Source organism: Ruditapes philippinarum, unplaced genomic scaffold (assembly GCF_026571515.1).
Source record: "Ruditapes philippinarum isolate M1 unplaced genomic scaffold, ASM2657151v2 ctg842_1_1_1_1, whole genome shotgun sequence".
NCBI classification, from domain to species: domain Eukaryota; kingdom Metazoa; phylum Mollusca; class Bivalvia; order Venerida; family Veneridae; genus Ruditapes; species Ruditapes philippinarum.
In genome coordinates, this window is record NW_026866721.1 from 169,990 (window position 1) to 182,583 (window position 12,594).

Consider the following 12,594-nt stretch of genomic DNA (forward strand, 5'->3'; position numbering starts at 1 on the left):
TACCCTGGAAAACAGAACACATATGTCCACACCTGCCCCATTGCAGTAAATAGCAAGCATGTAAGGTGTGGTATCTTTACAAAGCAATGTTGCCACATTTTTTTGAGAGAAGACATATAAGTATCACATATAGTTATGCAAAGGCATATTATGCCTTAGAAATCCATATTTTCTTTATATTTTTTATACGTTTTTAGAAATGTCAAGCATGTATTTAAAAATGTTTTCATAATGGATTTAGAGCATGTAAGATGTTTAACAAGTGAAAAGATAGCACTGAACATGCAGCTTTGTGTTGAAAAGAATAACAAAATTAGGGCTGGGGCGAGTATCCGAGTACTCGGATAATCACGAATCAAAGTGAAAAATCGAGTTTGAATATTCGTAAGCCCAGAGATCGTGGATCGCGATCTTATTTGTTTATATACATTTACGGTTTCTCACACACTAAAAGTCGAGAAAAATACGATTTGAGTATAAATTATGGGAAGTTAACCTATAAATACAATTAGCCGGTTAAAGACCATGTACCATGATGACGAGCTAGGAAGTAATTGGTTTCAAAAAACAAAACAAAAATACTCATCCAAAGAATAAAAACATAAACCTGGTTGCATATATGTTTAATGTTTAGTATTTTTTTTTTAAATAAACATGTTTTTAGAACTAATGTACATGTTTTTATGGGTGTCTTGATAACAAAAGATATGTGGTTTGATTTGTGAATCGTAAGTGCTGAATCGTGGATCGGATTGGATCGTCACTTATCCGACGATCCACACCCCTAAACAAAATGTAAACAAAGTAGTATTTTGACTTCCATACAAGATGCAGCATGCTAATTCACTATAATTATACCAATTGCCAAAAGAACAAAGTCATAAAAAGATAGTTTACGTATATAGCAAATGAGTATTTTTTTAAACTGTTACAGCACAATTTAAATGAAAAATAAAACAAGAGGGCCATGATGGCCCTGAGGTCGCTCACCTGTATATAGGGCCCCGGAGCGGGGCCAGTTTAAACCCCAGGGCTTTTATTTGAACAAACTTGGAAGACACTCATTAGAAGATGTTTCAAAATGTTAAGTTTTTATTTCACCATGTTAAGTTTTTAATACACACATGTAATGAAAAACAATGATCTATCCTCCCCCCCCCCTCCCCTGGCAGGGCCAATTTTCACCTGAGGGCTTTTATAACACATCCATAAGAAGATATTTCATGCTTATCATCTAAGCTCTAGCTCATTGGGTTTTTTAAAAGAAGATTTTTAAGTTTTTACTATACACATATAGTTAAAAACAATGACACCCCTGGGGCGGGGCCAGTTTTGACCCCAGGGCTTTTATTCGAAAAAACTTTGTAGACACTTACTAGAAGATGTTTCATGCTTAATATCTAAACTCTAGCTATTTGGGTTTTTTCAAAGAAGATTTTTTAAATTTTTACTATATGCAAACAGGGAAAATCAATGACCCCCCCCCCCCCTAGGGCGGGGCCAATTTGACCCAAAGGCTTTTATTTGAACAAACTTTGTAGACACTCACTAGAAGATGTTTCTTGCCTCATATCTAAACTCTAGCTATTTGGGTTATTTCAAAGAAGCTTTTTTAAGTTTTGCTATACACATATAAGGAAAATCAATGACCCCCGGGGCGGGGCTAATTTTGACCCCAGGGCTTTTATTTGAACAAACTTGGTAGACACCCATTGGAACATGTTTCATGCTAAATATCTTAGCTCTGGCTCTTTGAGTTCTTTACAAGAAGATTTTTCAAGTTTTTACTATATGCATACATGTATATGGAAAATCAATGACCCCCTGGGGCGGGGCCAATTTTGACCACAGGGCTTTTATTTGAACAAACTTGGTAGACACTCATTAGAACATGTTTCATGCTGAATATCTTAGCTCTAGCTCTTTGGGTTCTTTAAAAGAAGATTTTTTAAGTTTTTACTATATGCATATAGGGAAAATCAATGACCCCCCCGGGGCGGGGCCAATTTTGACCCTAGGGCTTTTATTTGAACAAACTTGGTAGACACCCATTAGAAAATGTTTCATGCTAAATATCTTAGCTCTAGCTCTTTGGGTTTTTTCAAAGAAGATTTTTTCAGTTTTTACTATATACATATAGGGAAAAACAATGACCCCCCTGGGGCGGGGCCAATTTTGACCCCAGGGATTTAATTTGAACAAACTTGGTAGACACTCACTAGAAGATGTTTCATGCCAAATATCTAAGCTCTAGCTCTTAGGATTTTTTAAAAGAAGATATTTAAAGTTTTTTCTTTTGGTTGCCATGGCAACCAGAGTTCTGCATGGAATTAAATTCTTTGAACAATTTTTAAAGGTGACCACCAAAGGAACATTCCTGTGAAGTTTGGATGAAATTGGCAAAGTGGTTTATGAGGAGATGTCATTTAAAGTAAAAGTTTACGGACGGACGGACAACGGACGGACCCCGGACGAAAAGCGATCACAAAAGCTCACCCTGTCACTTTGTGACAGGTGAGCTAAAAATAGAAACAATAGCATTTCTGAGGCATAATCTGCCTTTAATCCACAGCTACAAATGTTTTGGGGACTCACTAGTTAAAGGCATATTAAGCTTTGAAACAAATAAATTTTTCCTTTAATGTACAAAAGGGCATACATGTGTTTAATAATGTGGTAATTATGGATTTGGAAAATGTAAGATGCTAATCACCAGAAGAAAATAATGTTGATTAAATAATTTGTGATAAAGGTAGCAAAATGTAAACAAAGTTTATTTGACGTCCATACAAAATACTAAATCATAATGAGAGTACATTGGTACATTGTCCTAATTTCCTTAATGCAAAAGAAGCAAAATATGGATCAGGAATATGGCTAATGAGTAACATTATTTTAGAAAAAGTAATAGGATGCCAAAAATAAAAAGATTTTGAAAAATTTAAATGATAGCATTTTAGGCCTCATGGGCCTTTAATGTAAGATAAGGAAAAAATATTTGATCAAAACTTGAAACAAATTTATAAGCCATTGCATTTAGTCTAAACAGACTGAGTTTAAAATATGGACAGGCTGGTAAAACATGGTCCTGCTGGAATACACAACTCATAAACACTGCTACCAATCAGTCTAACCAGGCTCCATAGCTCATTCTTATTGTACTTTGTACTTTGATCTTGGGATACCCTAAACTTTAAATGGATTGTTCCATACTCATAGCAGGGCAAATTTATTATTCAAAGTCAGCAGGTTTAAGGGTAAACAAGGTCAAGGTCATTATGAGTGAAGGTCCAGGTCTATCTTGCTAACTTGAAGGTCTACTTGAAGGTCTATCCTAACAGATTATTGTGTTCAAGTTTGAAGACAATCCATCAAAAATAATGTGAAAGTTTGAAAACAATCCATCAAAAAATGACAAAGTTATAGCCACTAATAGCAAAAATCAAGCAAATTTTAGACATTTAACCTTGAAGTTGAAGGTCAAGGTCATTTATGAATGAGGGTCAAGTTAAATCTGGTGTACTTAAAGCAGCACGCCTTCAGATTCATCCTAATTTTCATGAAAGTTTTGAAAATGCATTTAAAGGTAAAATATTGTAAAATGAGTAAAGAAAGTACTTGACACATTACAATAAGCACTTAAAATCCACGTAAATTACCAAAGAGGTCAAAATATGCATAAATAGCCCCTACTGTGTTAGTAACGCAGTAGAAATATAGTGATAAATACTACAAAATACAGTCATTAATTGCACATAAGATTTAAATATGAATTTTAAATTTGTTTACTTCTCTCAAAGTTTTAGTTTAATTTTCTTGAAATATTTTGGGTCATCTGGAGGCATGCAGCTTTAAAGGTCTTGTTCCAAGGGTTGTTGTGGCCAAGTATGAAGACAATACACTAAGAACTTAAAAATTTATGATCAAGGTTAAAGTTTGGGTACAGCAATGCCAACATAACTGTAACAATGCCTCTCTATTTTTTTATAAAAGGCGAGCTAAAAATGTCTAATATGTCTGTACTGCTTAAATACTCCATCACACCCTTCTAGCTTCCTTATTTAATTAATAAAAAAAATACAAAAAGGGAAACTTTACACCCTCAAAATAGACATATCTCTAGGTTGGTACATATAATCAAGTAATCCAGGAAGAAAAATAAATCTAGCTGTATATAATTAGCACTATGTATACAAACATATTTTGAATATTCATCAAGTATATGTTGTTTCATTCATACATCAATCATCTGTTATCTGTGGGCATACATGGGTGGTAAACTGATGCAAAATTCATCTCAGTCATATTATTGTACTTTAACACTATGGTTAGCAAAATATTTTCAATGTTACACTAACAATTATGTTTTATAACTTAAGGAAAAATAGATTTACATAGCTTAAAAGATAAACATCTCAAGGGAGGTAATTCCCATGTGATTACCACAAACTGATTTAAGTTAAATAAATCATTTAAATTTATTGAAAGGAGGTAGATAATATAAAAAATCCTAAAAATTCTAAATCTACCATATCTTCTATAGTTTTCCTAAGAAAAAAAGAAAATACTGAATATCTAAATTCTCTTTTTCTAGTCAACTTCATGGACTAATTTGCACTTGGTTATATAAGGAATTATGGTTTTGAGCCAAGAAGATTTGAACCTACAACTGTTGATTTGAATGCAGGCACTGTTTTATCCGCATGGCCACCTATCTCCTTAGGACATCTTAAAATTTAGATTATATTTTCAACGATCAACATCATGGCCAGGTTTGGTTTATTAGATTGGAAAACAATGGTAAGATTTTATATTAGTCTGTGCCAAAAAAGAGAAGCTAATTATCAAGCTTTCAAGATAAAGAAAGAAAACTGAAAAGAGTATTCAGGATTTAAACAGTTGGCTTTAAGTATTAACCCTTAACATGCTGGATGTGACTTAAATTAACCATGCAACCTGTGCCGTCCAATCATGGTTTATAATGTTTGCTTTTCAAGTCAGTACTTATTTTGAAAAAGAATTTTCCTAAAAATTATAAAAGGTTTTGTCCAAATTAAAATATGGACTAGTCAATTTAAGACATTTTGCATGTTAGGGATTAACTTATATATGAGCCACGTCATGACAAAACCAACATAATGCATTTGCCACCAGCATAGATCCAGACCAGCCTGCGCTTCCGCGCAGTCTGATCAGGATCCATGCTGTTCGCTATCAGTTTCTCTACTTGTAACAGGGTTTGTAAGCAAACAGCATGGATCCTGATCAGACTGCGCTGATTATGATGATTTTGTCATGGCGCAGCTCATATATATAATTCAAAGATGGGAAGAGAAGGAAATGTGGTCAAGATGTCTGATCCTCTAAACTTACAGATGTTTGGCTGAAGGTCATCTAGGAGGGTAACGGGGGGGGGGGGGGGGAGGGGTGGTAACAATCTGAAACTGACTGTTCCAGGAGACGATTATTTCATAGTGATAAAAATAAGCTCTGAAAAGTCATCACTTTAAAGTTACAACATTACTTCAAGATTAATTTAACAATCTTAACTAATTTAACCTTAAAAATATTCTGTTTCCTGAAATACCAAAGGGGTCAAATATTGATGTTACTGGAAAAAAAAATGAGACAGAAAAACATAACTGCTTAAAACTATACACAAAATCTCTTTACAATTTGACAAACAAGTCTTGGCTGTATAATATGAAAATAAATACAACATTGTCATGATTAAATAATACATATATAAATTAAAGACGGTAGAAATATTTAAAACCATCACTTTTAAAGCTGCATGCCACCAGATAAGCCAAAATATTGCAAGAAAATCAAACTTAAGAAAAATGTTCTAAGATTTAAAGAAGAGTAAAATTTTCATAATTCAAGTAATAATCTACATATTATTTTCAATGAACGACTGCTTTTCATTTTCTATTTCTACTGTGTGACTTAAACACAGTATGGGCTATTTTTGCATATTTCGCCCTCTTTTTGGTAATTTATGTGGATTGTAAGCACAGTTTGCAATGCCTTAATTCATATCTTGGTTCACTTCACAATATTTTACTTTTCAATACATTTTCAAAATTCTATTAAAACTGCATGAATCTGGAGGCATGCTTGTTTATGCAAACATAGGTACATTAAAACTTGATCATCATTGAAGCGTTACTGAAAGACATAAATTGTATTTTAACTTACATATCAACATATTATTTTGCACTTTTCATATACAGATATACTTTTAACATCTTTAACCAAAATATACAAATATTAAACTCGTAAAATTTGTTTTTCATAAAAAAATACAAAACACCTGTTATAAAAATGACATAACAGTGTTTAACCTAGAATGAATAGCTAAGGGTTCCTTTGAGAATGGGAGCCCACACTTAAAATGAACATCAAATTCAAATTTGATCTACCTTTTAATTTTCTATGTCATAATATTTTTTTTTACAATTTAAACATTGACATTATTTTTTTAAAAAACTCTACATTTTATCTACAGCATTATTAACAAATAAATTAAACACTTTACGGAACTTGTGACGCTAACTTTTCAATAATTTTTATCTATTATAAAAACAGTATCATAAAACAACTCTATGTTCACTATGTGTGAATGTAGCTTTTTATCATTAATGAACAAATATGATCATATCTATTTTGATTGTTGACTAAATACGTATATTAAATTGGTGGTATGGCACTTTAACAATGTAAGATCTTGACTAAAACAATATACATGTAATCTCTGTTTTTTCATGAAACCTTCAATCACACAAAAGAGATAGAATAAATAACTATTCTAAACAAAAATATATGGCTCAAATGTATCTGTTATATATGAGCCGCGTCACCACAAAACCAACATAATGAGTTTGCGACCAGCATGGATCCAGACCAGCCTGCGCATCCGCGCAGTCTAATCAGGATCCATGCTGTTCGCTGTCAGATTCTCTCCTTGTTATAGGGTTGGTAAGCGAACAGCATGGATCCTGATCAGACAGTGCGATCCCATCTATACTGGTCGCAAACCCATTATATTAGTTTTGTCGTGACGCGGCTCATATGACTGTACCAATTATACACAAGGTGGTAATGTCAATGTTTAACTTGTCTATAGTGTTAATACATTGCAAAAGTTGCTGTTCAATGCTTGATGTACAGTGTCTTACTTTGTACATTGTAAAGCTATTCTACAATGCTTAATGCACATAGTGTCTACTTCACACACTGTAAAAGTTACTTAACAATGCTTACTGTACATAATATCTTACTTTATGAATTAAAATTGCACAACAATGTTTGATGTACACAGGTGGCTTACTTCATTGATTGTTTAAGTTACTCTACGATGCTTGATGTACATATGTACATGCTAGCCTTACATGTACTCACACATTGTAGAAATTATTGCACAAATGGTCATACTTCATACATTACTCAACAATGCTTGATGTACACAATGTCTTACTTCATACACAGTAGAAGTTACTTCATGATGCTTCATGTACACAGTGTCTTACTTCATACACAGTAGAAGTTACTTCATGATGCTTCATGTACACAGTGTCTTACTTCACATATTTTAGAAGATAATCCAAAAAGCTTGATGTAGATAACATAGTACATAGGGTCTCACTTCATGCATGGTACAAGATACTCGTTTAAGATGTCTGGCATGTACAGTGATTCAGTTGGTCCACATTAACACGTTGTCACCACATATATCAATGTTCTCAATCTTACCATTTTAAATAATTCCATAGAATATCATACATAAAAGAAGCCTCATTCCATACATATGTATCAATCTTCTACTATACAAAATGTACAGAGTGTCCATCTTTGTTCATTGTATGGGATACTCAGCTATATTTGATATTTCAGATTCCGAAATATGCAAATTTTATGTTATACTGCACAATATTTCATACATGAAATAGCTTATATATCTAAACTCAGTACAAAGTTACTCTTCTTGCATTTTTTTTACAAGACTTTCTGCAAAAATTCTGGAAACTGGGAGTTCCCTTGGGAACATTGTAAGATTTACAACTAAGACTTCCATTTCATTACCTTAGTGCAGTTATAGACTAACACCTATTAAATTTAGTTAACCAATTACTGCACAAAATTGATGATTTTATAATAAGATATGATACATATTCAGGACCCAATGGAATGCTGCAGGTATACATATATTAACGAGCGTTACTAATAACCAAGTGTGATATACTGTACATCATGGCTTATCTCCTACCTGACTCTCAAACCTATCCAGCAAACGCTTGATTTCTTTACTGAAACAATAGTTAAGGGTGATATTCGAAATTCTTATACTTGTTTGTAATACTTGATAATAATCAATGAATTCTGTCATAGAAATTTAGATTTACAAACGTATTAAAGGCACATTATGCCTCAGAAACAAATAGATTTTTACTTCTTTACATTGGTCAAACATGAATTTTATAATGGTTTTAGAGAATGTTAGATACTTGTTTCCCGATTTCTTAGAAAAAAGCTATAAAGGTGAAATAATTTGTCATAAAAGAAGTAAAATGTAAACCAAGTACTTCATTATAACTGTACTTATTGCCAACATATAATTGGCCAATGAGTAACTTTTTTGAAACTACAAAATTGTATATATTATTTTGTGAAATAAATATAAAAGCATTTCTTAGACATAATGGGCTTTTAAACATGACTTATAAAAGAAATACTTGTTTATGTAACATTTAAAATAACATGCAGAGAAACTGGATATTTTTGGTTAGTTATCCAGGAAAGCAAATTAGACAATTGAGATATGACCAAAACAGATTGTGTGAAAATTGGCTTAAAAAACAAACAAGACAAAAACCAAACAGACAAAAACTGAAAACAAGTGCTATCATGTGATATAAAGAAAGGATACATTTGGTCGGCAAGTTTATATACAGGTTCCATTGACATAGACAACTCCTCGCACTTTGCCATCAATGCATACATTGACTGAAATAAATAGAATAACAATAGCAAAAACATGTCATACAAATAGTTGAGATTTCATACATAAGTTTAACTTTTAGCCTGCTGGCAGATACAGAATCAGTAAGGATGTTAATCAGTTATATGTCAACATGCATGCATTTAAAAGTTACAGCTTTATAAAAACATTTTCTCGTGACATTTCCACCTCAAAATTAACCAAAACAATGAATGTTGAATCTTAACAATGGTACCAGTCTGTTAACCATAAAAGAGAAAGGAGAAAAATGAGGCAGTCCTTTCTGAGTTAAAAAAAATACCGATCATTAAAGCTTATGGTGTGACCCATACCGATTTTAACTACTAAAGTATAATGGAGCCATTAAGGCATAACCAATCAAATGGGACTCTCTACACACTAACTTCAACTTACAGCAAAGAATGGATATAAAGTCTAAATGAGAAAAGTATAACTGTTCCCAGTTATTTGTCAACAACATAACATGTGAACGTACCTTAATACTGGCATCCACTGAATCGCATGTGACATCAACTGATGTTTTATATGCCTCCTCACATCCAACACTGATCGCAGACATCTATAATACAAAGTATATAAAATTTATCTTACCAAAAACATAATTATACCTCTTTATTACATCATATATCAACAAAATCATCATGTATACAGTTTATAAAATAGTGAAAATGGTTTGGTCATAACAGTAAACTTTGAAAAACCAAAAATATGGCTTAACCCTTCTATACTGAGATTTTATATGATCTTAATTATCCCCTTTCCATCATTTTCATTCAATAGAAAGTGTAAAGTACTGGGTGGTCAGAAATTCCTTAATTATGATGACAGAATGACTTATTTTCAAGTCAGAAACCATTTTTGTTATAAATCAGAAACCATTTCCGTTTTTGAAATCTGAAACCAATTCAGTTTTTAAGCAAACTCCTGGCACCCAGCAGCCCAAATGAGCTAACAAATATTAAAGAAGCAAATGCATCAGGTCAGATTCGGCCTTGGATGGGATTCAATCTCCAAATTAAACCACTTACCAGTGAGCAATCAGTTCCATGTATGAAGGTAATACCAATACAACAATGATGATGTTTCAGCTTTGTTTAGTAAACACACGTGTAACTATGGCAGGCATCAAAAAGTATTTTCAGAGTCACTCGTCCAGCAGGATTAGTAGCTTCTAAAACCAATGTGCAGGGAACAGTTTTCTACTCGTCCTGCATTGAGTTCTCTTAAATTCTACTCGTAATTAACACATTATAATATTATTATATTATTACGAGCTGACAGGTGCCAGGATCTATTTTCGATCTCTGTATGAAATATTGTAAATTGGAAGTTCATAGACACGGATATAAAATACCTGGTGAAGATTGTTTCTCAGATTTCCCATCATGAGATCAAGACCGTCTGCCACCAATCTAGCCTGGTTCTCTATCTCGTGTACAGCAATTGGGTCTATTGGAGGGATACAGTCTGGGGACTGTGGATACGACCTTGACATTCCAGATGTCATTGAGGTTGCCATGGAGGACGAGGCCATACTGTCAACGCTCGTCAAACTGAGCATGCTCGATCTACGGCTGCTCACATCACTCGAGGCTGATGATATAAGAAATTACATTATCATACACTTAATATGTTCAGTGCGATTTGTATTTTATTGTAAGTCCTTCAAGTTTGAGGCCACTATTGATTTGACATACATTTTTGTATCCTGATAAAATGGATTTTAAAACAAAATTAGATAAATATTATTCTACATGGGTTTTTAAAACAAAAACAAAACACAATAAGGGTTTGAATAACAATTTTAACAATTTGCTCTTTTAAGCTACACAAACTTATAAAGTAGCATTATAGATATTTAATTTTTTAATACATTCATGAATATTTATTGGTACAATATATATATATTCAAGTGTTGAGTATCAAATTAAAACTGATATTCTTCCACGTATAGCAGACTTATTTTCTATTATTCTAATAAAAAATTGAACAAAAATAAATTATTATAAAATGTACCAGAATTAAAATGGTATTTTTTACTTGCCTGTTTTTGACATAGGACTGCTTCTGCGTATTTTCTCCTGCAAATCGTCTGCTATAAACTCTATGAGACCACTGTCACTTTTTACCACTTTACCATGAGGAAGGCTTTTTGACAACATGTCCTCTGATATCATTACACCTTCTTTCTGCCGGGGAATTGGAAATCCCGAACTTTTATTCCGTTTCCTGCTTTCAAATTTAATATCACTATCACAGGGCAGGTTAAACTTATCACTGTATGGTTCGCAAACCTCACTTTGACTCCGCCCCCTAGTCCCACTTTTCATTAATAAGCTTTCGGGTCTAGGTGGCGCAAAATTAGTTGCAATAATATTGTCAATACTCATGAGGTCATTAGTATCACAGTTCAAATTCATACGAGCCAGACTGTCTATGTCTAATTTCTCTATTCTAGATGTTTGATCGATAATTGCTGTACATTCATCATAAATTTTATTCACCTGACCCGCATGATCTTCTGGTCCAGACGACGTGTCATCAGAATCAAAATAAACATGATCAGTGTTATGAGAAGCACTGTTTTCAGTGTCAATAGATGCTTCTTCAGAGTAAGGTGACACTGGACTGGTCATGTTACTACTTGACGTACTGAACGTTATCAAATTTTCAGCACAAGGAGTAATGTCCTGCTCCGAACTATTACTGGTATTTGAACCAGCACTGTCGTGTGCGGACTCCTTTTCCCTAGATATCACAGAATCAGTCAAATACCCACTCTCTGTGTGAGAATCTATCATACCATTACTTTTTCTATCATCCTCCTCACACACAGCTTGTTGCTGGCCAACACTATTACCAACCCTTGGACAAGAAGACATGTCTGGTGAAATTGAATTCCGTTCACTTTTAACCTGACTGACTTCGTGATTTGCGATATCTGTTCCATTTTTAAACAGATTTTGTGAGTCAGATTGTTTATCTGAACATTTATCAGATGTTTTTGACAAAGATTCCTCTGAAAACATCATTTTGGGATGACCATTGTGTTCTTTTCTCTCGTCCACATTTGTGTTTGGATCCATTTTCAAATTATCAATCTCAAGTAATGAAGTCCTAGGGTCTTCACATACTCTGTAAAAGGAAAGGACAGCCTGTTAAAATACCTAGGTAATCAAACTGACTTTTGTCTGCCTTCAAAATAAAATTATTCCAACTTACTTGCATAATTTATCCATATAGAGGGCCAAAAGTTCTGGCCATATGGCATACACATTTGGAGGTTAGCAGTACAGCATTGTAAAAGTGAACAACCAAAAAAGCATTAATGAGTATGCAAAGTTGTGTTTCTACAAGAAAACCTTACAAAATATGAAAATTTAACTTTTTAGCAGTTGATGTAGTTAACTAGTTAATAACCCATAATTTACATTGTACTGGAAATCATGGTCGGCTAAACGCATTTTAAGATAAACAAAGTACTACAGGCAAATTTTAGCATCATTCATTATGTGAAGAGAGGAAATAATACGTTATTAAAGGCTTAATTAATCGGAATTGTGAAATTTCAT

At 33.2% G+C, this 12,594-nt stretch overlaps 1 protein-coding gene across 1 annotated transcript; it reads right to left on the reverse strand.

The window, feature by feature from the left end:
- Positions 1-5,407: 5,407 nt before the first annotated feature.
- LOC132733460 (uncharacterized) lies at positions 5,408-12,175 on the reverse strand. Its single transcript, XM_060720109.1, has 5 exons — positions 11,067-12,175; positions 10,377-10,615; positions 9,498-9,581; positions 8,930-9,006; positions 5,408-8,309 (listed from the first exon to the last, which is right to left on the reverse strand). The coding sequence occupies exons 1-5, from the start codon at positions 12,106-12,108 to the stop codon at positions 8,252-8,254; spliced, it is 1,500 nt and encodes a 499-aa protein (XP_060576092.1). The 5' UTR covers positions 12,109-12,175; the 3' UTR covers positions 5,408-8,251.
- Between the last annotated feature and the right edge of the window lie 419 nt (positions 12,176-12,594).

Coding starts and splice junctions, on each gene's coding strand:
- LOC132733460 (XM_060720109.1), bottom strand. CDS start 12,108: ATGGATCCAAACACAAATGTGGACGAGAGAAAAGAACACAATGGTCAT. Junction 9,007..9,497: donor CAGTGGATGCCAGTATTAAG/GTACGTTCACAT, acceptor TATTTATTTCAG/TCAATGTATGCATTGATGGC. Junction 8,310..8,929: donor TATAAACTTGCCGACCAAAT/GTATCCTTTCTT, acceptor CTATTGTTTCAG/TAAAGAAATCAAGCGTTTGC.